Source organism: Andrena cerasifolii, chromosome 8, assembly GCF_050908995.1.
Source record: "Andrena cerasifolii isolate SP2316 chromosome 8, iyAndCera1_principal, whole genome shotgun sequence".
NCBI lineage: Eukaryota > Metazoa > Arthropoda > Insecta > Hymenoptera > Andrenidae > Andrena > Andrena cerasifolii.
Window position 1 is genome coordinate 2,760,707 of NC_135125.1, and position 27,966 is coordinate 2,788,672.

A 27,966-nucleotide genomic window follows, 5' to 3' on the forward strand; every position below is an offset into this window, starting at 1 on the left:
AGGAAAGAAATGAAAAGCAAAGGAGTAAGGCGAAGCAACAGGAGGTAAAAGATTCAAACATCGAATGGATGAGTAAATCTACTAGTTATATATAATTCTCTAATTCTAAATCATTTGTTTTGATGTATCATATCTCAAGCATTGGGAAGCAAGATCGTCACTTGATGTGGGTCTAGTTAGGTCAGCGTTGTCCAGCATAGGGCCCCTTCACGCTCCTACTTCCCCTTCCAACCTTCCTTTTGAGCAGCGTGACTTGTCGTCAAGGAAACCTTGCGACGCTAAAAAGGAGGCCGTGACAGTTCCGTAGACAAGGAAGCTCAGACACCATGCGCGACGCCGACGTTCATTGTTACTCTGACTCGGCCGCGTCTTTGCGCCATGGCAACGACAGACGATGGTGGGGACGGCTTTTGCCTCCCAGGAGGCAAGTTGGACGGCGCTGCCTTAGGGCGGTATTATCAGTCGTTGCTTAAGACTAAGATCGTCTTAAGCATCCGGCATTCTCTACTAATGTACTAGACTAGTAGAGGATGTCGCATGCTTAAGACGATCTTAGTCTTAACCAACGACTGATAATACCGCCCTTAGAGCATATACTATGGCCGGTATTCATAGTCGCTACTTATTCTTAAGCAAATGCTTAAGCATGCGGCATCCTCTACTAACCTAGTAGCTAGTAAAGGATGACGAATGCTTAAGCATTTGCTTAAGAATAAGTAGCGACTATGAATACCGGCCTATATGCGCTAAGTCTATCCTCGCGCATAACAGTACCGTGATGTCACCACCAGGTGGCGAAGCTTCTCGCGCGCTTTCTCGCGAGAGAATTGGTTTACCGCGGATATATATGTTAGAATGATCGTTGGGGTACTTTGCGAATATTTGGATTCTACCGTTTCCGGGTAACACCGGGTATATCAGCTAGTGTACTAATAAAATAGGGAACCCGGACTTAGAACGGGACAATACTGTACATTGTACTGAAAATGAGATATCATATGTTACATAATAAAGGGCCGCGTTAATGTTTTGTAATGTAGGAATGACATTAAAATTAGCAATTCACCTGTAGCCGGTAATAGGTTGGTTCTGAATCAAAGTCTACAGATTGTATTTGCGATGTGTTTTTGCGATTTTTAGACAACTGTTCCATAGCAGATTCAATACGTGTTGGTCGTCTGTGTTGCAGATGAGATGGCAACTGTGTTTGCCTATAATCTAAACTTGTAGTTGATCCAGTTAATTGAAATCCTTGGTGCTTCTGTCTAGTTCTTGATTTAGGATGGCTATTTGAAGCACTGTCCGATGAAAAATCAACTTCTTTTGGACTTTTTGAATCCAGTAAGCGTTTCGAGTGATCACCGTGTTTAGTTTTTACCATAGGTAAACTCTGCCGTAGCTCCATAGAATTTCTGACATTGAGACCAGGAAGATTTGCAACTAATGCAGTTACTTGTGGTCCCTTCTGAAAAACCTATGAAATAAAAGTAAAAATTTGAAGGTGCAGCATTATGCTAATGGTCGTGAAATATCGTTTTTGTATCTTATTAAACTTGGAAACCATATGTATATTCTTCTTAAAACTTCCAATATTTAATCGAAATTGTTTGCCTGCGATCTTTGATACACTTCCTAACGAACTACTTCACTATTCTGATTTGATATAAATCAATAATTAGAAGGTCAAATTCTCTTTAAATTTACATTCTGCATTTTGAAAGAATTTTATATTAAAATTATTTTATTAACAAATTATTACTACTGATTCCTAAATTTGTTGATGATATCTTCAATAACTGTTAGCGTACCCCGATTGTATTGCAATTTTAGTATTTGCAATATCATAAATTTCATTGGTTGAAACTTATTTATTAATCGTGGAGCAGAGTTTTTAATAGTTGTTTTTAGAATATCATTGTTTATGCTTATAAGTCCCTTCGATCTATTTATTAGTTTAGTTCCCAATGGCAGGTCACAAACTTCCAATTTTGATAACAAGTATTACTATTTACGGTATCGCAATCTTTCTCGAACGCTGAAGATGGCCGTTATCAGAGTTCGGAGGGATTCGGCTCCACTGATGGAGGGGGAAACACCTACAGGAGCGGTAGTAATGTGTGCGTGACTGATGCAGGCGCAGTTCATGCACACATTGCCACCGTTCCTGTAGGTATTTCCCCTTCCATCAGCGGAGCCGAATCCTTCCGAACTCTGGCCGTTATTACTGCAGCACTATTGCCCAATATGAAGCGTGAAGAAAGGATGACTAGCACGTCCGAACTATTCAAGATCAGCAGTAGAAAGCAAACACTTTTTAAAATTTGAGATGGATACATGTGTTGTGAAAATCTCTTTCTTCTCTGATGTACAGTTAACAACTGACAACTACAATTGTTTCGCTTCTGTTATCATACCACATAATTCGATTTTCAGAAAAAAGAAATTTTATATGCGTATTAATATATTCTATATTAACACTATCAATTGAAATTAAGTAATCACTGATGATTCAGAATCAGATAAAAGAAATGTGCATGTACTATGTGTTTGATAAAGTAAATTATATTATAATTATTTACTAAAAATTATAGGGTGTAATTTCTCTTTAGGTATATCGATCCTATTTGTATGTATAACATATTAGCTAAATTTATTATCGTGTTCGAGTACCTACCTGAACTTGTTCTTGGCGAGTCGGCGGAGGATCTGCGGGGACCTCAGCTCTACTTGGTGCCAGCAGATCCCTAACCTGTTCCTCGAGATATCCGATTCTATGAGTCAGCCTAAGGTTATCTGATCGAAGTGTGCGGAGTGCTGCAAGGGATTCACCTTTTCGAAGGACCACGATTTGTGCCGCATCGGGTGCAACGGCCAGGAGTCTCGCCAAGTCGCTCCTGCCTGCTCCCACCACGAGTTTTCCATTGACTTCCAAGATCCTGAAAACAATGTTGACTGATAAGTCTCAGTGCCACGAGCACGATTGTACTTAATTAGGTGAAACTTTTATAATAGCAAAGAGAAAAGATTCACTCGTTATCAAGTGAAGGCCTTCTGATTTAGAACCTTCAAAATATCAATCCCTTTTCTTTTCATTTTCTTGAACTTTTAGATGTTAAGAATATTATTATTATTACTATTATAACGACATTATGATGCGTTTAAAATGAGAGTACAGTAATTGTGTAATGGAGAACATTATTCTACCTAATACGTTTCTAAAGTATTTGATTGAAAGTCAAGAAACTGTTGAAAATATGTGAACTAAATCGGTGCGCTTGTAAAAGAGTTCAATATAAAGGTGACACAGGTAATATAATTTATTTAGACACCCTAAATTGATAAAACACTCCACTTCGGAGGCCATGCGATGAAGCGTACCTAAAGTTTCAATGCTACTGCATCTTGTGCATTAAGAAGAATAATTGTAACAACTATTTATTTACTTCTGTTTTTAGCGGCGTTTATTAATCAATTTTAAATGGGAACTGTTTGCCGGAAATCGCGACGTGCAACGCATACAGTGAGTTAAACGACGATAACCTGACTTTTGAAAAGAGGCAAGAACTCAGGTCTTTGAAAATCATGAAGGTTTCCTATATGCTCTCCAAACAGCTGTTTAGTCGCAATGGAAATATAAAGTCCACTATGCGACTGAACAGGTGACATTACTAAAATTTTAAATCTGTTTCCCTAGTAACTACATTTTTCTAGCTGGTGTCCCTAAAAACTGTTACACTAAGGAATAAATCTCTACGAAATTTGGCAGACATATAAAGTTGTGCAGAATTTATACCCAGCATGATATTTGCAAATACAGGTTTCTATTTAAGGAAATTTTTTACTTTTCTGTAAATTATGGGTAGGGTAAACTGTACAATGATTGGCACCCTAAGCGGAAATCCCAATTGGAATGTTTATATTTTTTGTGAAGTTTTTATATGGTCTTAATTTTCAGTTATTATCAATGATTATGGATTTCTCATTAAAATAAAACATCTTGAGTACCTGTTAAGTCTTTTATTTTAAAAATGTTCAATGAAAAACAAAAATAGGCATAAAAGTACAATCATTGGCACCCTAAAATTTGAGGTTATATAGAAAAACATATGTAGTTAAGAACGAAGTTTAAAGTGTTTAAACATACTATTTCATTTACTATTAAATAACTACAAAACGTAGTAAATCTGTATTTCAATCCATTACTTACAAGGAAAGATCCAGAACCCAGAAATTCAAAAAATTCTGAGACTTTGTGAGTGTGTAGGGAATTTCCTACTGATTACAACGCAATTTTTGTTTGCTGCCCAAATTCACTCTAAGGGGGTGAAATTGACCCCTTAAATTCCGGCTATTTTCCAATTTTCTGTTATAACTGACGAACTTTAAGAATTGCAAGTTACCAAACGATAGTCCTAACTAAAAGAAGTAACTTTTGTCTTGAAATTTTTTTTATCTCTTACAGATTGCGAGTTACAAAATAAAATCAGAAAATAGCCGAATTTTCGGGGGTTAATCTCACCCCCTTAGAATAAATTTGGGCAGCAAACAAAAATTGCGTTGTAATCAGGAGGAAATCCCCTACATATTCACAATGTTTCAGATTTTTTTGAATTTTCGGGTTCGGGATCTTCCCTTGTTAGTTATAAAGCGACAAAATATACTTACCTACCCCTTATCAAAATTTTAAGAAAACGCCTAAAACTGAGCCCTTTGTCCCACTTTGTGGTGTTGCCAGATTTAAAATGCGTAGTTCAACTACTGGGCTTTACAGTGTTTTAATGAAAGAAAAATAAGAAATTGTAAAAAATAGTTTCTAAGCTTCTTAATATTTGGCGTTTTAATCAGGAGTGCCAACGATTTGTGCAGTACCAGCATTAGTGCAGTTTACCCTATTTTAATTTAAAAAGCTGCCGTTTTGAAAGAAAAACATAATTTTTTCCCGTGGTAATAATTTCGACGATAGATATATTTATACTAAACATAAAAATTTACCATTTTTTTTGTGTCAGATGAATTCAATACAAAAAATCGGGGGATATATGAGCGCCCGTTTTTGTTTGGCGAAAGCAGTTCGATCAATATAATTCTTCGATGAATAATGACTTTTTTTTTGAAAAAGGAAATATGCTTTCTTGGAGTCTGTACGTTCAACTAAGCCTGTTAAGATTCAACAATCTATTGCCAGTATTATTAGAGTAAATAATTCATTAAAAAACTTCTCCTTTTTAAGTAGTTTAGATAACAATATCTCCCTAAAATGGCCGACCACGGAAGTAGTTCGTATCCTTCCAACGAATTGATGGAAATTATTTACACACTTAGGTTTTTAATAACTTTGGTAGGTATCTAATAGTTTTAATTGTATGACTAATTAGAATATTTTTTAACGTTTAAGGTATTCATTTGACTTATAACAGGATATAAAGATGAGGAACACTGGCATTTCCCGAGAAGCGTTGCTTTTTTGTAAATTACAATTATATTACAAATAGTGTTCCTTCTCGCGAATTCTTTCTCGAGAATTCCTCGAGAAATTTTATAAATGCTTATTTCTTATTTCTCAAGAAATACTAATTTTCTCGAGAAACTTAAGTCTACGAAAATTATTATAAATCTCATTTATTTTCGGAATTGAATATTTAGTTAGTTCAATTTGTATATTACTAGTTAGTCGCGAACGTATAAACTCATCTACAATTTATAATAAATCTTATTAGTAGCATTAGAACCTATATGAATTACAATAGAAAATCTCAGTAGAGAAAATTCAACATTATTGACTGGTGAAGGTGCTCTTAAATTCTTACTTAACAATTTAGAAAAATGGTATACCTACTGAATTAAGTAATGAGTTTCTTGTGGCTATTAGAGAAGAAATATCGAAAAGAAGAGACAAAACTATTGTATCCCTTATAAAATTGTTGCATAGGTAATTTCAAAAAGATTCAAAAGACGCGTTTGTCATTATATATATATATAACGCCAGAACAATTTTTAAGTAGCTAGACTTTTCGGAAAATATAACAGTAATCATGATTCTCCTGAAAATACTGGAAAATTTACATGTGCCCAAAATGAAGAATTACCATTAAGAAAACAATTGGAGATAGCAATCGCAGAGAGCCTCCGAGAAATTAGTATCAACCAAGAAGACGATAAATTCTGGACTTTAACAAAGGAATTTCATATTTTTGAGTCCACTGGAAGAGCACCCAATTTACCATAACTTTTGGATATGCTACATAGGATTAAGTCAACATCCACTCAAACCGAAAGAAAGTTTTCTACAGCTACAGATTTTATCACAAAAAAACGATGAAAAACCGTTTTAAAATAAAAAAGTAATGTTTCACGTTGCACAAATTTTGTATTAAATAAATAAATATATCAATTATATTTAATATCTGTTTTTTCATTTATACAATACATAGGTTTGTGCAAATTAGACAGGAATGAACAATTAGTTAAAGGTTTCTTGTGTTTTTGATAAATATTATCAACATTATTCCAAAAATATAAATTTTGTAAAATTTTTTTCAATTTCTCGAGAATTCTCGAGAAGTATGATCTGATTTTTGATTTCTCGAGAAACAAAAAATATCAAGAAATCAGGAACACTAATTACACATGCATTATATGCATATACTTAAAATATTGATTCAGTTAAAGTAAACTTTCATGCGAAGTTATCGAAGAACAGAAACCCTATTCTTAACTGCTGAATATATAGATTTGTTTCCATATAAAGATTTATTACACTCTGTATATAGCAGTGGTGAGCAAACTTTGGTCCGAAGTGGGCCACAAGTGGAAACCTACTACTCTATGCGGGCCGCAATATTAAATACATAAATATACTAATCAAAGAATTTTAATTTATGGGATGAATTTATTATTTCTGACATTGATTTACAATAAAACATTTTTTTAAATTTAATTTACTGTTTATCAGTAATATATATATATATATATATATATATATATATATATATTATATAATATATAATATTATATATAAGGTATATGTACGTAGGTTTTTCTAATTAAATGAAATTAAATAACTATTGAAATTTACTTAATGAGATGTTTGCTCCTGTTTCTCACAAACGAACTTCTCAATATTGGATGCGATATTCGAAGCTGCTACTCTAATACAATTATTTAATCGTTTGTCAGCGGGTCGACTACGACGATCACTTTTTAAAATTTTCATTCTCGAGAATAGTTGCTCACACGCAAATTATAATTATACAACATTAGAAAGGGATAATTTTATCCTATTTTTTGGCGCAAAATTCATTCCACTATCTTTTACAGTTCAAAAGCTATACGCAAATGTTCAGGCTGGCCGCAGGCGAACGGCTCGCGGGCCGCGGGTTGCTCATCACTGGTATACAGGATAAGTTGATTGGTATAAATTTAAAATGTTTTCACTTCGTCTGATAATACGATACAAGAAATTTTGTATTCGAAGGGACATATCACATGATAAAAAGTAATTCGTGCGTGAAGGTTATAGAAAAAAGTCCAGCCATATATCACGTGACCTTATCCATGTTGTAACAAATTTATTAGAAAAAAAAAATGTAAATGATTTTGTAATTTCGAGAACTATGGTCATCAGAAGAAAGTGATTCTGATTTAATTACGTCCCCTTTTGTGTCAAATATTTCTATCCCCAAACTCTGCTCATATTACATATGGATTGTTCAAATCGCAATGACCCTCTGTTGCAAAAGAAACTGTTTCAACTAAATAACGAACGACTGAAATTCCACAGGAAGGTTCACAGAAATACTTTGAACGGTTCATAAAAGATGAACGGGATTCAGAATGCAGGTGCGCTTAGTTTTGACGAATTCTCCTGGAGGATGTACGTGGAAACAGGCAGGAGGAAAAACGATGGGGTCATGTGAAGTCGCTGGTACAATTAGCGAGGGCACACGGCGAACTTCCGGTGTTGTTTCACGCTACGGTGACCCGTTGGGAACCAAACGCCAAGATTGCAGCATTGTTCTGTAACGATAGCTGGGTTACGTGGAGAAACCGCGCGATGCTACACATTATGTATGCGTTAAGGCCGTTCCTTTTAAATAACTATTTTTTTTTCATTCTATTTTGTATTTATTCACTTGTTTCTTCGCTTTCACCGGCGCCTGATGAACCTTCCTTTTCTCTATCTCATTTGTTTTATGTCTTCTTTATTCGGCCAAGAAAATACTGTGACTCGTAACAAGCCGGTCGGTGTTCCGAGGCGAGGATTCCAGAGGAACCTGAGCGAAGTCATCGTAAGCTTTTACAGTTTTCCCATTGACGGGAAAAACACGAGCCTGTCGTGTCAGGTGATATTTACCTTGGGTGTAGAACGTTGCGCGCTTCTAACAATGGCATTCGGTGTAAAACAGTCGGAACGAAGGAAAAAGAAGAGAATGAAACAAACATAACACGCGATAATTACGCAGGGTGTACCAGAAAGATGGGAATCCCGGCTGAACTCGGAAGTACGAAGTTTCTGAACCTTCACTGATGTTCGACCTTCACTATGACCTACGGACCGAATTTCGAGATCATTCCAAGGTCATCTTGATTTTCTTAAATAGTAATCTCCGCGTCCGGCATCCGAAATGAAAAGAACGGACAATTTTACGTTAAAATAAATGTGGTCATGACATTGGGTAAAAAAAAAACCTAGAAGTAGGTTATTTGACGGTCAAATCAGTTTTTAGGTCAGGGTTAAGGTGACCATTAGATGCTACTTTCCAAACCCTAAAACTTTTGAAATATTTTTTTCGAAAACTTCATACTTTCGAGATAATCCAGGGTTGTCCCCATCTTTCTGGTACACTAGGCGCCAGAATCGGCTTCCCCTCGGAAATTTGGCAACGTTGCATGCCACTAGAACCACTGAGTTATGCCTAGGGACATGCAACGTTGCCAATGTTCCGAAGGGAAGCCGATTCTGGCGCCTGGTGTACACTCTGTACACTAGAGATCCCTATTTCACGTGTATTTAAATACACGTGTACACGTGTATTAAACGTATCTGTCCCTGAATCCGTGTATCTTTTAGTACACGGGTACCCGTGCACTATTTCACGTGTATTTAAATACACGTGAATTTAGATACTCGTGTATTTATAAATACACGTATATTAACGTATCCGTATTTTGATTCGTCTGATTTTTAATATTTATAGATATCCCAGAACTCTGGGGGATTGCGAAATTCATAAAAGAATTAATGTATTTAAATATATTTACTAGAATAATATGCGGATAGTATGGTTTTACAAATTTTCAGATTGTAACTAATAACACAATTATAAAATTAACAAGATTTATTTAATCAGTTACCTATTTTGATACAAAAAATTAAGGCATTAAAATTGAAAAACATCACTCGGTTTTATTACACTTATTGCTTAAGTGACCGCCATTGCCCATTCTCCCGTAGTTAATGCCCAATTCTGATCAAAATACACAAATACGTTGATACACGTGTATTTAAATACACGTGAAATAGTGCACGGGTACCCGTGTACTAAAAGCTACACGGATCGAGGTACGGATATATGTAATACACGTGTCTTTTTACTACACGTACCATACCATGGTCTCTACTGTACACCTGTACATTGATACCTGAAAGTCTAGATTTTGTATTTGTATATTTTAGATGTATGCCTTCAAACTGGGCTATTTGTAATTGCATAAATCGTATCAGTGTTATTTGATATAATGTGGAATTTTCTGCGGTGCGATTTACGAAAGCAGAGCTATTGTAGGTACGTACCTGTCTCCCTTGCACAGTCCAGAATCTTCGATCGCCCAATCGACGTAAAGGCCAGGTGTGTCTTCCCTCGGTCCGGCGCCAAAACGAGGGCTTTTCGGATCCGCACTAACTTCCACCGCATGGATTGTGACTTGCGTAGAACCGGAAATACAGCTACAAATAAAATATTCAGAATTATGGAATATGTTAGTTATCTTTGCGGTTCTAAAACCTACGAAAAAAAACGAAAACAAGTATCCAACATACTGAAGATGTCATGCATTATACATGGAACATAACTGCACCTCTTTGCATTCAAGTTGTTCAATTAATTGTGTTCTAACAATGAAACAAAGGAGAGTAATGAGCAGGCTATAGTATTAAGTATGGTACAAGGTAATGTCACTGAAATTATGTGACATCAATTTTTTTTTAGGAATCAATGGCTACTGAAGTGGCCACTCTGTGATCAAAATAACTTTTTGCTAGGTGCACATATGCAGATTATGCGAAAGATACTTGATTTTTTAAAATGACAACTTGTGTGTTCGAATACATATATACATAGCTCGTACACGGTCAAGGTCATGGTAGGTCATTATGGTAAATGATTTTTAAAAAAACATGAAGTATTCAATTGTTGTGCCGAAAAGAAAGTAACGCGACGAGGTACCTGAATATCGTGTCATTCTTCTGTTTTTCTTGAGTTTCTGCCAATTCTAGAGCAGCTTGAAGAGCTCTGCTTTCTTCGCGAAGCGTCAAGAGTTCAAGTTCTTCTCGGCCAAGTCTGTATTCTAACTCGGCTTGTTGAATACGTACATCGATATTACTGGAACAAATAATTATACAATGTAAATTACTTAATTAATGTTTTAATAATATCATCATTTTTAACACAACCCTTATAAATTTTAATTGAATATATATTAACGGTATGCATACAGTATACATAAAGAATCACTATGAATGGCGAAAAAAAAAAAATTTCCCATACCGGGAATCGAACCCGAGCCTCCTGGGTGAAAGCCAGGTATCCTAGCCACTAGACCATATGGGACTGTGTCAGAGTTTCCTTTACACGTAATAATACATAGAACAGACATTGCAATATCAATGTATATATTTACACTAGATTAATTTTTCTCTTTTTTATTTATTGATTTATTTTTATTAAGATGTTTTAATTCTTGTCATGCTAAACTTTATCTTTTACTCTATACAATCATAAAAATGTATTTCTAAGATATTCAAATTCCTTAACAATTTTAAAAAATTTCCATTATTCAGGTAATTGTTTAAACGTTTAAATTATTTAATTATCATTGATTAACTAACTCAAAATATGAGATTATTTATATTTAGAATGGCAAATTATTTTCTTGTTTAAAATACACCATTATGATTTTACATTTAATTTGTTTATAATTATTTATAAATCCAATCGTGAAAATGCCAGTTTGCATTGTGAAGGGATGTAAAGCTAGGACCTCCACGAAAAGTTTAAGACAAGAGCATAGGCAGCACTATTTGACCGGCACAAGATGGCTAAGAGTATGCAGTCCCTCCCCGCGGAGAGCTACATTCTCCGCGTCCATAAGTCTACTTAGTGCACCGTCCTTTAGGTACCAAGAAAAATGGGTTTGAAATTTTGTGTGAGTGCATTTGACTATTTGTAAATCTCGATCTAACGGATGCCACTGTAGACAATTTTCATTGCGATGGTTTCGAAAATAAGGATAAGCCAGTTACTTTCTAAGATGAATTTTATTAAAGAATTTGCTGAAAATGCTACTCACGTTGGACGTACAGGACTATTCTCTGTAAACAAAATTATTATGTACTCTTTACCGTGCATCATGTGACTTTAATTCTTCGAATGTTGCAACAATCTTTGCCTGTAGTTTCTCAATGCTTCTATAGTGCGCAGAATAAATTTCTGTTCTTAGAAGACTGCATAAAAAAAGTCCATGCATACCTCACAGATTTATAAAGATGTTTTTCTCAATAACAGAAGGATGTACAAAAAAAAATGTTATTGCTTGATGAATCAACTCATTTCCTGTTGCACTATTGTTACTGGGACACCCTGTATAATATATCAAGTGAATATACGTTTAACAAATCTATAGCGCATTAACTAAACAGCTATATTTAATTAATTTGCAATATACCCTACTGGTGAAAAAGGTCACTCTGTGTATTTGCATTTTATCAAAATTCTTTTTCACTTACTCAGTAATGTCTAGCCGTTCAAGTGCAAGCTTCAAATTCTTAATCGCTAGTCGCTTATTGTCTGCATCGCGTCGCAACCTTTGAAGCCGTTCCTCAGTTGCTTTTCGGTCGGCTTCAGTCAAAGGTGGTGCGCCGTTACGCAGTGCCAGTCGGTTGCTTAGTGTGTTGCACAGTTGTCCTTTCAATCTAAAATATAGCAAATAAATAATAACATTAATAACAGTGCTGGTAAAGGTACGTGTCCACTTGAGAGTAAAATTCGCGCGAGAAGCTCTCGAGAGTATTTCTTGCAAGTGGACATACGTCCGAGAGTGACTGTCGGAGAGCGACGTTCAACTCTCAGGCAGCGTAATATTACTATCCGACAGTTGCTTCCGAAATACGAACCAGGTTCGTATTCTGCGAGTGCTGTCGCGAGAGTAGGTCTTCTGGGTTATGTAGTAGGCTCGCGTCGCGGCATACCCGGGCGTTGCCAGATAGGCGCTGCGAGGCACGGCGTTGCCAGGGAAGTGTTGTTAGGCGGTTAGCCGGGAGAACTGCGCGGCCAAGGGGGTCTGCGTCGAGCCAAGTGGCGAGACACATTTTATGTACGCCACTTATTGTAACCAACTCAAAATGTATAACTATTTCATTTCATCCACCCAGCAATTTCGCTTTCTACGTTGCTTCTTTCTCTTTTTTAAAATATTATAAGCAATAATCAAAGCACTAAGTTTTTGCACATCCATAATCACCGCCTCACTTCGTTCGTAGCTTAAAAGAAACTGAGAGAAACTGCAGAGAGTAGGCGCAGACCAATTTCTAGTGGACACGGTTTTGAGAGTTCTATCGGATAGTAAGCTCTCGGCGAGTTTTCTATCGCCTACCTGAGAGTAAAAATTTTCGAAATTGCTCTCAAGTGGACACACAATTTGAGAGTAACTATTGAGAGTAACTTGCGCGAGTTCTCTCAAGTGGACACGTATCTTAATGGTGGTAACAACAATAATAAGCGAACAACCTGCTAAATTATATAAATTAACTGATGACACTTAATGGTGTAACATTTCACTTTGCTTGGTTCCGGTTTTTTCTATGGTCGCAAGTATAACAAGAATGTTACAATTGAGCTTTCAGCGATATTTAACTAAGTAGTTTATAATATACTCTGCTATCGATTGTGCTTACATTAGTCCGTGGTTCCAGACAGATATTTATCTGCAAAAATTTCTTGATATTTATCAAATCTACTTCTAAAGAGTTGCCTATAAGCTGTGATGTCATGAGGGCAATTGTCTTTTAGGAAGTGGCCATCCGAGGTATAGGGGCATAATCTTATGCATCTAGCCCTACCGCATCATTTAAGTACTAAGCTGTCAAGTTCACATGCTACCTTTTCTTCTCCTGATTTTCAAAAGCTTATAGCATTGTGAAGATCTAAGTAAAAAACTGCTATCTAAAATGTAGGTTGAAATGGATCAAATACGAGATTTAACGTACTAACGTTTTGACTCTCATTTTCAGCAAAATATAAAAATGAGTTGTTATGTCGCTGACTTGAATAAACAACAGCTCGAAAATGAAGTAACATCAGAATGTAGGGCCATTCACGATTCGTTTGGAACAAAAATCGAATCATTAGTATGCTGTAATAGGAGAGGTGATATTTTTGAAATTGAAGGAAAACATTAAAGGTAAAAAAATTTAATACTTTTCATTCTTGATGAGCCAGACTAATCCTTGTGGATCCTAATTTTGTTGTTTTTAACAACAATTTGATGTTTGATCTTCAAATATATCGTTCCTACCGGCAGAATTGGGCATTAGACGAATAAATTTTTATTCAACTACATTTTTATTCGAATGAACTCGAATAAAAATTTCGAATAAAGTGAAGTTATTCGAGAATAACGAATAAATTTTTATTCGACTAAATTTTTAGTCGTTATTCGTTATTCGAAGGACCGCCGTGACGGCTAAGCGACACGACTAAGCGGGGGTCAGAACCCGAGGCGCTCCGGCATCATGAGGCAAGGGGAACACTATTCGAGTGTACCTACTCGAGCCGAGCGGCTTATTCGTGACACTTAGTCGCCACAGTGGTCCTTCGAATAACGAATAATGAGGAACGAATAACGACTAAAGATTTAGTCGAATACAAATGTAGCCAACTAAAAATGTATTCGTTATTCTCGAATAACTTCACTGTATTCGAAATTTTTATTCGAAGGTTAGTCGAAGAACAATTTAGTCGAATAATGCCCATCTCTGCCTATCGGTTGCTATCCGTGTTAATCTTTGCAGGTGTAGACCCATCGGTTAGTTTGGAGATTTGATGTTTCAGGATAGTGGTTTTGTAAGGGTAAAGTGATGACTGTGATTTGGATTATGTGACGTCCAAATACATACAGCCATTTATGATGTGGCTTAAGTCGAAGTCCAGGATTGTACCATTTTATCATATGTCGCCGATATACCAGATTTCCGAATGGTGTTTAGCAAATATATCTGGATTTGTAGTTCAACATGCATTATATAAGTACAACATTTCTGCTTTGTATTCGTTTACGTTAGTTAGAATAGGAACCGGAAATAGAATGTTCTGAAGAAAGGAGAAGGGATGCTAGCCAGTCTTACGCGGTGAAAACATCTCTCAAAGCTGGGAATGAACAATATATTTTGTTGAATTCTCTGGAAAGTACTGAAGATAGAAAGAAAAGTTTGAAACAAAAGCTGCTCGTTTTTTTATGAGGGACAAGATGGTGTTAGCAAAATTTCTGAGAAATCATAGGTGGCGCCAGTATAGTTCTAATGACCTCTTTTGTCATTAATATTTTTTTAAGAGTGTAATATTTTTTGCTGAGAACTGATGAGATGAAAGAAGGAACAGAGGTCACAAACGTACTTTATTCTCAATTTTATGAAATTGTATTGTAGGAGCAAAATTTATTGATTAAGCACAACCACAGTTACAAAGTCTCATGTAGTCATGGCATTGTACTCCATAATAATTGTAAAACAACATAACAGACGATTGGGATGGTAATTCTAAGTAAAAAATGTTATGTAGGCAAAACCCCGGTTTTGAATATTTATGTTGATATTTGAGATCAGAAGCATTGACCTTTGCCTGTATTCGCTGCTTTTTCATATTTTACCGAAAAGGTTCGACCTTTGAAAAAATAATTTTCTCGTCCCTGCAAACTTCTAGTGTATATTTTACAAATATTACTTCCAAAATGTACGTACACCAAATAAATAAATATTTGTATAATTGAAACAAAGTCTTAGTGTGTGTTTATTATAATATTATCCTAAGTATAATTTATCCTCATGAAATAAGCATTTTACATAACGATAAATATTTGTTTGGTCGTTAACCGACTCTCATTTTCTCAGTTTAATTAATTTTAAAAGTTAAAATATTTTACTTTATAAAACTTTTTATTGGAGGTGCACGAAGTCATTACAAATTTTGAAACCGACTTGGTTTATGGCACGGTGTAAAAGAAACATAAGGAAGTAAACGTGACATTGTTCACATGCTACACTAATACCCTCTGCAGGCGGGACAAGTAACTTTTTCTTTAAGATCACAGCAGTTTTGTGGTGGGGGTAGCGTAGTCGGTCCACCCATAGCCATATATAGACAGAGCGTAAGCTGAGGGGGGTGTAAGATTCGCGGTAAGGGGAGCGATACAGGCAAATTGGGTAACGCAGTGGTTATGTATACCGAATGCTTCCGAAGCTAACCCGACGTGCCTGTATCTGACTTCTGCCTTTTCCCCTCCAAGCCTACCGTTCCCCTCGCCTATAGTCCCAGCTTCTGCTCCGTCTATATATGTCTATGGGTCCACCTATCTTTCTTACACCGTGGTAGCGACTGAGAATACCGCCCTTCGAGCATATATACATGGAGGTCTCATTGAGAGCTTGAAACTGTCGCCAACATGGTGCGAGAGAGAAAGACATGTGCGAGCGAGAGAAGTACAGAGGTCCCAATCGACCGTAATGCGCATGCACCGATATCGCCGGCGACGATCCGCGGTCACTATGATAATCGTTGTTTACGCTCGTACTTACCTTTTGAAAAACGGTTATATGTATCGAGTTGAAATTAAAGAATGCCAAACCGATATTCTGTGTTGTGCGGTAACCGAGATAAATTGGTATCCTATTACTCGTAAGTAAATATATATAATATTTAATAAATTAAATTAATTAAAGTATGTCGTATATATACTCTAAGCTCAATAGGCGTAAAAGAACACCCATTTTCATGCAGGTGTTGAAAAAAACATTTATTTCTACTCATAGAACACCCTAGTGAAGTTTGATCGTTTAACTGTGGAACACCCTGTATGTATACCCAAAAATGCATGCGTGCAGCAGCTAATTCTGATTTCTGTAACGTTATCTCTTTCGATAGACACATGTTTACAAAATCATGAAAATTCTCACGTTTGAATGATATTTTCTTTGTCGCGTAGTGCAACTCGGAGGGCGTCCAGTTCCTTATAATGATCTCTATTTCGGTGTCCAGCAGGCGATGTAATTCCCCCGGAAATGCTTCCACCCTTTCTTCGCCTTGGTGTTGTTGACAATGAAACTTCTATACTGGCCATCTGCACAAAGGATAAGTACTCATAATAAAAAAACCTCAAATTTATCATTTATTTCTTACATTTGATAAAGTTTACATCTTTTTCGTTGAAATTCTAGTTTATGGAAGGAATACCTTTTTTAGAATTGTAGCTTTCTTTAGTGGTTTTTATCTAACAGTAATATAGGTGGAAAAATAGGTAATGTAATGTTTCATAATTACATGATAGATTACTTTGTTTTAAGCTGTACTTGTATTTTACAAGACTAATTTGTAATCAACTATAGTTAAAAATTGATGTTGTGTATTTCGAAATTATGAAGGGAGGGGGATGACACAAGACGTCATGTCAATATATGTACAGTAACTGCACAGGGTAGAGCACTTCAAATTATCACGTTGATTTAAATCAATATTATTATCTGTAGAGAAAAGTGGGTTGAACTGAAGTTGCATGCAGGGCCGTTCTTGGCGGGGGTGCAGAAGGTGCCCCTGCACCTGGGCGGGCAAACTTAAGGGCTGTAAGGAGCCCTTTTTCCCCCACGCTCACGTCCCTCACTGTGGGATCTTTTAGTGATTAGTGATGTCTGCAGGTTCCTTTTTCTCCTAAAAATGGCTATATGATTATTTAGGAGAAAAAGGAACCTGCAGACATGAATATTTTTCCAAAATTTTTTTACAGTTGTGTTTGGTTAATCAAAAGACAACTATCCCGCACCCAGGCCACACAGCTGACAATTCAAATTTAAATTTTCGCCTATATAGTATCGCTCCGCCCTATTAGGTACCAAGTAATCATTATATCCGTACTTTTCACCGTTTATTGTGGACGCGTTTCCGAGTAATTGCAACAAAAAAAATTATCGGAATGTTCAAATTTAAGCGCTAAAGATAGTCCTGCGTAGGTAGTGCGCAGCTGTACTCGGTGTACATATTATCAGGTGAACCAATCATGTGAAAGCAAAATGCTTTGGGATGAGTAATTTCTACATCAAAATCTACAGCATGGAACTTGACTGGCGAATTTAAACAAAAATTGTGAAAGTTCCACGCGAATCAATATTTTCCTACATTTTTACGGAAGGTCGTGTTTAATCGTTTATAAAAAAAATTTACAAGCATCCAATATTGATGTGGAAATTCTATGCTATATAGAAAGAAATTTAACCTCCGGTTAAAATTTCAAGTGAAAATATTCACAGGATTATTAAGCATCTAAGGAAAATATCTTATAAATATACAGGCTGTTTCCGACATCCTGGTGCAACTAGGAAGCAGGTGATTCCTCGTGCAAAAGTAAGTAAAAAATATAGAATGCAATTCTTTCATATATAAAAATCAACAGAATTGATCAGTAAATATGGTACAACTGTAAATGAAATAAATTCGAAATTATTGCAATAACCTTTTATCATCAGAGCTTTGCTTTCGAGAAAATTGATTTTCGAAATCCATTTGTGAGCTATTCCACGTCGAAACGAATAGGTGAAAAATTTAGTTTCACCGATTCTCTTCAAAATTACAGCACTTACCGATAACCTTGCAATAACAAAGTATACTGAATTTCAACGGCCTAAGTCAAATAGTTTCCGAAATATTTAATGTTAAAGTTTCGAAAATTAAAACAAAATTGGCTGACGCGTCATCACTTAAACTGTAATATCTCGGTCATTTTGAAAGATAATGCTACCGTCTTGGGTCCATTTTAAAGCTGAAGGAATGCTTTCTCGAACCGTATATATAATATTTTGTTTATTATTAATAAACTTAACAGTAATCGATGTCAAAGTTTCAAATCCCGATTTGACGTCGTTCCCACCCACGTTCCGGCTTGAAAAAAAATACCATTCGATTCGTTAAATCTTCAACTAATAAATGCCTTTTTCCAAAAAGTGGAGAGATTTTGGGAACAGTTAAGAAAAAAATAAAACTTACGATAGTGCACACCGCTTGGAACTGCGCGCATCCCATGGTCAGTCCGCACGCACGCGTTTTCAAAACAATAGCCTAGCGTAGGAAAGTATTTATATACAATGGGTTAGAACAAATTTTTCTTTCAGTGTTTTCGGTATTCTCGAGAAAAATAGTAGGAATATCTGCTCACCACATAAAAGATTAGCAACAGTAGGTAAAACTTTGACATCGATTACTGTTAAATTTATTAACAATAAATAAAATATTCTATATACGTTTTGAAAAAGCATTCCTCCAGCTTTAAAATGAACCCAAGACGGTGGCATTGTCTTTAAAAATGACCGAGATATTACAGTTTAAGTGATGGCGCGTCAGCCGATTTTGTTTGAATTTTCGAAACTTTAACATTAAATATTTCGGAAACTATTTGACATAGGCCGCTGAAATTCAATATACTTTACTTTTGCAAGGTTATTGACAAGTGCTGTAATTTTGAAGAGAATCGGTGAAACTAAATTTTTCACCTCTTGTGCGTTCACTGGATTAACCTTTAGAGCACTATTATAGTGGCTCTAATGGCCAATTAAAAAATTGGATACTTTACAGAACATGTTGGTTGTGTACATGCCTATATTTTGAGCAAAAAATTTAAAATTTCAATGAAAAAATCTCGGCCCTCTAAAGGTTCAGAATTGGTTCCACTTTCAAATCGATTTTCTCAAAAACAAAAGCACCTTCGAAAAAAAGTACTTCTGCAATTTCAACTCTTTCTTGGACGAGGATCAATTTCATGCCCACTTGTTCCGTAGTTCTGCAGGTATTCAGCGTAATTCTCAGCCAAACGTATGCGTAACGAGTTTTTAAATTCAATTTTCTCGAAAAAGGATTCTTTTATGAAAAAAGTTTTATTCTACATTTCCAATTTATTTTTGCACGAGGAGTCATCTCCTTTCCTGTTTTACCACGATTTCGGAAACAGCCCGTATAAAAATACATATAAGTTTCCTTTATACCTTGTAACAATACGATAAAAGCAGAAATAGAAATATTACGATTTCAAGTCTTTTTTGCTTTCAATTTCTTACGGATAAAATTTATCTACGAATCTGTCGGAACAACGATGGCCAGTTCTTATTGTTAAACTTTGAGCGGAATAGAATTGCACGGCTAGTACGGTTTGAAGCTTTATCCCATCACCGTGAATCTTTACACCGTAAATCTCGACTGGAGATAATCTCATGAGCGAACGTAGAATAAACTACACGGAAACTCTCAGAGAAACGACGAACATACAAGTCCGAGGGAAGGTGTTGTTAAGAAATCGCGGATCTTACACGTGGATAATAATGAACATGTGTGGAGTTACCAGATTTTAAATCAATTTCGCTCACTATTGAAACGCATGAAATTCTTTTGGAACACAAATTCGAAGATACATAACGCGAATCAGACATAAATATGGGATGCAGTAGTTTCACATAGACAAAAAGTAATATAGCATATCATTAATTAAGGGGACTGGGCAGTCAGATCGCTCGAAAATCAAGTATTTTTTTGCGAATTAATTACAAGGAGACGAATACAAATTGAGACTAGTACTTTTGGGTAATGTTTGTTAATACTATAAACAGTAAAAAAATAATTATTTGAATAATATATACGTATGTATGACAGCGCTACAGTTGCCTGATATATAGGTGTATTTTCTGGAGCCGCTGTAATTTTGCAGTGATTCTGGCCGTAAGAAATTGAATTTTGAAATATTCTCTGAAATTGATACTTTGCTCTGACCCCCATTCTCCCCTGTACCTATTGAAAAAGAAAAAAATCAAAATTATAAAAATGGCGGCTGTAAAACGGCAAATTTTAAAGAAACTTGATTTTTCGCCAGGGAAAAGAGACATTTTATTTTTTTTTTGTCAAAACAGAAGTTTTCACAGATTTACGCTTAGGTTCATGTCGTAACTAGACATGTTTCGCATAAGCTGATTTTTTTTCAAATCGACTTGAACCTCCGTTTCTTCGCAATCGCTGCAAAACGAAGAGGAAATATGATTCCGAGAAAAACGCGTTTCAGGTTTCGAAAGAGGAATTAAATAGTCTACCTGCGTGCGCGCAGAAACGGTTTATGACGCGCTCGACCTTTTCGGCTGTAAAATCCTTTATTTGCGAATTTTATCATAAACCAAACGGCATTTTACTCGGGAAGGGTGGTACTTTCGAAAAATACAACAAAAAAATCGAGTTTCTGACTGCCTAGTCTCTTTAAGTTTTTAAGAAGATCTAAATTTTAAAAGAGAAGGAACTCTTTTAGATAACCGCAAGGTTAGCGTGTAAATGTTTTCAAACACTTCTGTACAGCATCTTTTTTATCCTCCATTACTTCCGTCTGAAATATTTCTAGATTACTTTTAAGAATTTGATAAGCTTTCCAACTGAATATTAAATAATTAAGGAGGAACACCACTGTGACGGCCGAAAAAGTAAGCCATTTTTATGAATTTTTTTCAGGATTAATATACAGTTTTCATAGAAAAATTTTATTACCTACCTGTAGTACGCTGTCTTAAGAGACTATACAAAAAAAATAAATAGGAAAACTTCCATAAATTTTAATATATTAATTAATCTTCTAGACCCCCCCCCCCCCACGCGATCTGTTCGAAAGTGTAACTATGGAACAGCATGTCCGAAATCAAATTTAATTTTTTTTTATAAACTATATGAGTGTAGTTTCCGTTGTACGTACCGATTTCTTAAACAAATTATTTTTGTAAAAATGGTGCGCTTTACAAGAAAAGTTTCAAGAATCCTCGAATAAGATGGACAGTTTTTCGAGCGTATTTCAAAACATTTGTTTTCAATCAAAGAATCCGTACGTACAACGGAAACTACACTCATATAGTTTATAACAAAAAAATGAAATTTGATTTCGGACCTGCTGTTCCATAGTTACACCTTCGACCAGCTCGCGTGTGGGGGTCTAGAAGATTAATTAATATATTAAAACTTATGGATGTTTTTCTAATAATTTTTTTTCTATAGTCTCTTAAGACAACGTACTAAAAATAGGTAATAACAATTTTTTATGAAAACTGTAAATTATTCCAGAAAAAAAATTTAAAAAATGGCTTACTTTTCCGGCGGTCACAATGGTGTTCCCCCTTAATAATGTATTACCAATTTGAATATAATCTCATAGATTTGAGAGATATTTGTAATACCTACTAGTTGATTTTATGGCTATCGCAATCGGTTGACTACGATCAAGTTCCCACGATATAAAAACAAAAGTATTGACCTCTGGTCTGCGCAAGGGGACCTACTATCCCTTCCGGCAGTGCAAAAGCGTAGGTCAATGCTTCCTTCCTTCGATCCTGTACCACGGTGGAGGAGGATGCGATATGAGACTATTGTGAATACAGCATGTCTCGGATGAAGCAACGGACCACCAACAGGGAACGAAGGAGTAATGAACCGGATATCCTTACAGCACGATAGTATCACTTATGTACACATATCCTCGAACTTGAACCTCCATTTTGCAAACAAAATCTTGTAGGATATTTTTGCAGAGTTTCATTGTGTTTTAAATAAAAATGTGTAAGGAACACTGTAGATATAATAAAAAATATTAATCAATTTGAATTCGAACACCGACAGAAACTTACAAGGGGAGGATTCCATGAGGTAGACATTGATTTTGCCTTAATAATAGAGATATTTACATGGAAATTGTAAAAAATTTCATAGTGACCGTGGGGTTTTAGTGGGTAAAAATCCCACACTACCCTTGGGCCCCGGGGATTCCCCTCTGAAGGAGTCGGGGTGCCTATTGAAAATTTCCCCAAGTTAAAAAAAAATTATAAAAAAAAGTAATTTATAATAAAAAATTTATAAAGTTTTTTTTAACGTGGAGACATCTTCAAAAGGCACCCTGACGCCTCCAGAAGGGAATCTCCCGCGGACGCCAGGGTAGTGTGGGATTTTTACCCCCTAAAACACCACATCCACTATGAAATTTTTAATAATTTCCATGTAAATATCTCTATTATTAAGGCTCATTGACAGAAACGCTCGGACACCTATTTACTCATTTTCGACATAAATCCAGCGTATCAAAATTCATCAAAATCGGTGTCTACCTCATGGTGTCCTCCCCTGGTTAGTGTTGAAAATATAACGCCGAAAGTAATTATGTTAAAAGTTGATACTTTAGAGGAGCACAGATGGGCAACATTTTTATTTAAATAAAATTTTGAATGACGACTAAAAGTTAAAAAAAAAATTATCATCCGTTACCCCGAGTCAACTTTATTCCACACACGAGGAATAATTTTTTTTAACTTTTATTCGTTATCGGAAATTTTATTTAAATAAAAATTTTGCCCATCTCTGTAGAGGAGGGTATAAGATGAACGTGGTTATTGACCAAACTTCTACTGTGTTATTTCATAAACCACATATTCTTGAACATATGTTTTTACCTTGACAAGTGCCCAGCAATTAATAAGTGCGATGCTCGATTTTTTTTAAGGGAAATTTCATTAAAAAATATGTAGTATATAAAAGTTAAACTATGTAATTGTCTGGTAAATCAATCGAATCGTTGAGAAGAACTCGTGGAACTGATAAAGTACGATAAAAGTAAGTATCGTATGAATGTGTATTTTATTTTACTGGAAAAAGATAAATAATTAAATATTTGCACGAGCATAACATTTTTGGCAGAGATATTGACTAAGAGGTATATCCGGTTAGTTGCATATTTTCTGTAAGTAAATCTAGTCAGTGATCTCGTGTGGACACACTGGGCGTGCAAGGTCTCGTATCCGATCCTCCTCTTTGGTTGGTTCTCCGCTTTGGAAGGTCAGCATTGACCTTCTCCGCGCTCTATGCCAACAGAAGAGACGAGGTACATGCATACTACTTTTTCAAAGACCATTGAGCATTCTGTGCAGTACCAATGTGGACGTCTAAGGTAAAAGTACCTATTATGAAACATTGTCCATTTTATGGAACAGTTTCATCAACAATGTAACTTTAATATAGTTTTAGGGATTATTAGGAATTACAAAAATTTGTTCAATACATACGAATATTTAATTTTGTAGATAAATAAGAGTAAATATCATTCTCTCGTGTAAAATATTAGAAAGAAATTTTAATATTAAACATGTCGCCAGCTCCGTGAAATTTGGCTAGCAGCCGAATTAATACCAATAGGATTCGACGATTTATTTTTTAATTGTTTTTTTTTTAATTTAAATCGTTATATAACATGTGTAATAGATTATAGGATAGCTTATAAGTTGTAGAATTAATAATTTTACTCAGTTTCCGAATTTGAATAGAATTTTATTTATAAAATAGGTGTTCCAAATTGCGTACATAATATTTGTTCGCATGCCGTATTTATGTAACAGAAGAAACGAGTGTTTCATAATTGGTCACCCTGTTACTCTAGCCGGTACATGTTTATGAAACACGTGCACGAATTCCGTTAAACTTAGTACGTTACGTATATGCTCGCGAAACACGTGCATTTCTTTTTATAAGCTGTTTATACTTACATAAATAAGTAAGTAAACACAATAAGTATGCATTAGTATTTTATAAAAAATCTCAAAACCATAAAAATATAATTAATTTAATTTCATAATTAATACTTATTTACTTCAAAACTTTTTATTTACAAGTAACGAACTTACTTAAAATGGAAAGTGAAATAATAGTAATAATATTGTTAATTAATATTGTCCAAACTATCGCTGGTCTCCCGGTCTACTGTACTTTCCCCAGTATTTATATTAAGCCGTTATTATTAAATAGTAATGAATACTAATGAAGAGTTTTCTATTTGCTTAATTCCTACCTCAAATAATTTTTAAAAATTGATTTAAAATTGAAATAATTGTCATAAATTTATACGTCATTTTTTAATTATTTGGTGCATGTTATGAATTAATTTCACTTTGTTCTTTCCGTCTTTATATAATTAAAAACCTTAAAAACTAGAATCGAATAACAAAGTAAATTTAAAAGCAGTAGATTTACGTGTTTCCCCCTGTTTCATAATGGGGATATAATTTATGGAAAAGCGGTACAGGTGCGGAAATACTGTTTCATAATAGGTACATACGAGTCCTATTAGTACTTTGTTAATAAAATTAATTTTATACATTAGATTAAGTTATAAAAAGTCATTTTTATTTCTAAAAGAACTGGCCTTTATATAGTTAAAAGATTTTTAACATTTTGTAAATTTATTAACTCGAATTTGATGAAAATTCTAATCTTTCCGAAATTTCGTTCCATAATAGGTACTTTTACCTTATTAAAGTCAGGATATCCCATTTCAACCATTGTCACATATCATAGATTTAATGAAGGGGTCATACTCAGTCAGGAGGCCGAAAAAAGGGTGGTCTTTGGAAATTTTTTACTCAAAAGCACATTTCTCAAAAAATCTTTTTTCCTTTTAAGGATTGCATCTAGTACCGTGCATCGTAATTTTTTTATTTAAAAATATTTATCAATAACTAAGTTATGGTCCATCACTCGAAGGATCTCTAAAAAAAAAGGCTTCTGCGGTGACCACTGCTGCTCGAAAGTCGATCGTCTGAAATAAAAAATTCAAAAGAATTCACTTATTATATTATAGTATCTAGTATTTGAATGAAGGATTTTTCGAAATATTGATTTGGGAAAAAATGGCTGATGTTTAAAGTAAAAGTTTCAATTTTTATCATAAATCCTGACTGATTTTCGTCAATTAAAAGAAAACTAAGCATCGGATAAAAAATCCTTCGTTCAAATACTAGATTATATAATATAATAAGTAAATTCTTTTGAATTTTTTATTTTAGATGATCGACTTTCGAGCAGCAGTGGTCACCGCAGAAGCCTTTTTTTTAGAGAACCTTCGAGTGATGGACAATAACTTAGTTATTGATAAATATTTTTAAATGAAAAAATTACGATGCACGGTACTGGATGCAATCCTTAAAAGGAAAAAAGATTTTTTGAGAAATGTGTTATAGCTTTTGGGTAAAAAATTTCCAAAGACCACCCTTTTTCGGCCTCCTGACTGAGCAAGACCCCTTAAATGATAAATTGGCATCCATACCGCGTGCTGATTCGCTACCCTAATTTCGATTGCTTTAAAATAGCGTTCATAAGGTAAAGGTTCAGACAGCAAAAATCAAATTAAAAATATTAATAAGAGACTGAAAAGGAATCACTAACAATAAGATTATACTGTGTTGTGTATTATGAACGAAGAAAAAGATCTACAAATCCTAGGTCTGATTCTTCATAAAAATATATCATGGAGAACTCATACAGTAAAACTGAAAAATGATTGCGTAAAAGAGTTAAATAGTTTGAAAGTATTAGCAGCGAAAAATTACGGAGCAGACTATAAAATACTAATAAATCCATACAAATCTATGGTTTTATCGAAACTCGATTACTCTTCAATAATTTATGGATCGAATAATGTAATTAATATACTAAATTCCAGATATTACTTGGGACTGTGAATGGCACTTAACACGCTTTTTGACAGATGCTGAAGTGATGATCGTGTGTAGGAATATTGGGGAATGAAGTTGGCAACATAACTACGTATGTAAATTAGCAGCGATACCTGAGAACTAGAGCTGTTCGGGTACCCGAATAAAGCGAGCCGGGCCCGGCTCGGCTCGACCGACCGGCCCGGGCCGGGTGCCCGTAAAATCCGGGCGGCCCGAAAAATCCGGGTAGCTCGAATTTTTTCGGGCGGCTTGAAAAATCCGGGTAGTCCGAAACGTTTCGGATCGTCTATAATAATTTTACTGTTATAAATTTTTTTTACTTGTTATAATGTTAAATAAAGTACCCTTAAAGTTCCGAAAGGATTAGTGCATTGGTTTCTTTGCAAAAAATTCCTAAAAATTGATACACAAAATAAGCCGTCTATACGGGCGTTTGAAAAATTAAGCTATTTTTAAAGATTTTTTTCTATGTAGATACAACATATAATGCAATAAACCTTTTTGGTATGTATTAAGCTACTCTTATAATATTTTTTTTTGTATAAACAAAAAAAAGTAAAAGAATTTTTTTAGTTTATTTTAAAACTTAAAACGCAATTATCTCAAAATAACAATTTTTTCAAGTGGTGCAGGTGTTTGCAAAAAACTATTAGACCAATCAGTCTGAATTTTCTACACGTTATTCAGAACATCAGTGGCTATGGCCGGGACCACGGAAACCTTTTTGGATTATCCATTTCATACTTTTTGTAAGGCAAAATGATTGAGAAGTTCACCGTATTTCGACATATAAACTTCAAACCTCCGCCATTTTGTTAATTTTTTATCAGTAAAAATAATCCTTGTTCCGGCGATAACCGCACTCATAATGATTACAACACACTTTGATTTTTCTGTTTCAAATGCGTCGTTCTTCCGGAATCACCTGCACCAGCGCTGAGTCGCTTTCTCAAGGCGCTCACATCAGTGTGATATATATGTATTTTAAAAAAACTGTTAAAAATTTAAAATAAATTTGTTGTATACTGCCAATAAGTGTATTAATAAGTAGACGAAACATTATTTACGTTGGACATTCGGTTTACTAAAAAATAAATCCTAAAAAATGACAATTTTTCACGACTTCACAGTGGACTCACCCCTTAAAAGAGGTTATTACTGAGGTAAAATGTAGAAAAAAAATTCTATAAACAGAGTGTTAAAAACGAACGCTTAATGTGATATACGTAGCTTTTTAAAGATTAGCACTACTTCCGTCGCAAAGTTATAGTAGATATTCAAAATGACCACCGTTTTCTTCTATGCAAACTCAATGTGGCCTAACAGTGATATTTTCACTTGCAGCTAACATTGCATTCCACAGTTCGTCACGATTTGCAAACTCGTGGGAGTAAATGTTTGCTTTATTGCCCCCCAAAAATAGAAATCTAATCTGGTGATCTAGGTAGTCATTTTAGAGCATCGATTTGGACTGTGAGCCTGTAGTCATTGTCTTACTTATTATTTTAATATTTCATTAAGTATCGATTTTTGACAGCATGTTTATAGAATATTTTTTTCATTTTACTTTTCCTGTATCAATGAGACCAGAATAACCCGGTGAATAACTGAGCACCCTGTGTATTAGATTTGTAACTTAATACATGTAATCTGTTTACATAATGTAACTCAGAGTGGTCGCCAATGGCTCTGAGACTGACGCGACATTAAATAAACATTACAAATTACTTCGTTTACTAAAACAATAAAAATCACTTCGTTTACAGAACACTAAAAATTAAAAACAACCTTTTTGCTCTTCTATTAGGTCCCATACTAAAACATTTAATTTTATTTTTTCCGCGAAGGTTGCTAGAAGCGTGTAAAGGCTGCACGCATGTTCCGCCGTATGTAGCTGAAAACAAAAGGCAGTCCGAGTTCAAGGCTTT

At 34.9% G+C, this 27,966-nt stretch overlaps 1 protein-coding gene and 1 non-coding gene across 6 annotated transcripts in view; both read right to left on the reverse strand.

Moving 5' to 3' along the window:
- Window positions 1-27,966, reverse strand: part of Sprt (PDZ domain-containing protein sprite) — a 115,664-nt gene that overhangs the window by 2,629 nt on the left and 85,069 nt on the right. For 3 of the 5 annotated variants that reach the window (XM_076818251.1, XM_076818250.1, XM_076818253.1), the window contains 6 exons: window positions 16,445-16,608; window positions 12,005-12,190; window positions 10,446-10,601; window positions 9,794-9,946; window positions 2,675-2,936; window positions 1,067-1,474 (listed from right to left, as the gene is read on the reverse strand). In XM_076818251.1, coding sequence (XP_076674366.1) covers window positions 1,067-1,474; window positions 2,675-2,936; window positions 9,794-9,946; window positions 10,446-10,601; window positions 12,005-12,190; window positions 16,445-16,608 — 1,329 coding nt within the window. Of the gene's footprint in view, window positions 1-756; window positions 981-1,066; window positions 1,475-2,674; window positions 2,937-9,793; window positions 9,947-10,445; window positions 10,602-12,004; window positions 12,191-16,444; window positions 16,609-19,250; window positions 19,799-27,966 lie in introns of those variants that run through there. The other 2 variants (XM_076818252.1, XM_076818254.1) reach the window with 2 other exon arrangements.
- Window positions 10,758-10,829, reverse strand: Trnae-uuc (transfer RNA glutamic acid (anticodon UUC)). Its single transcript has one exon. It is a non-coding gene; the product is annotated as a tRNA-Glu (tRNA).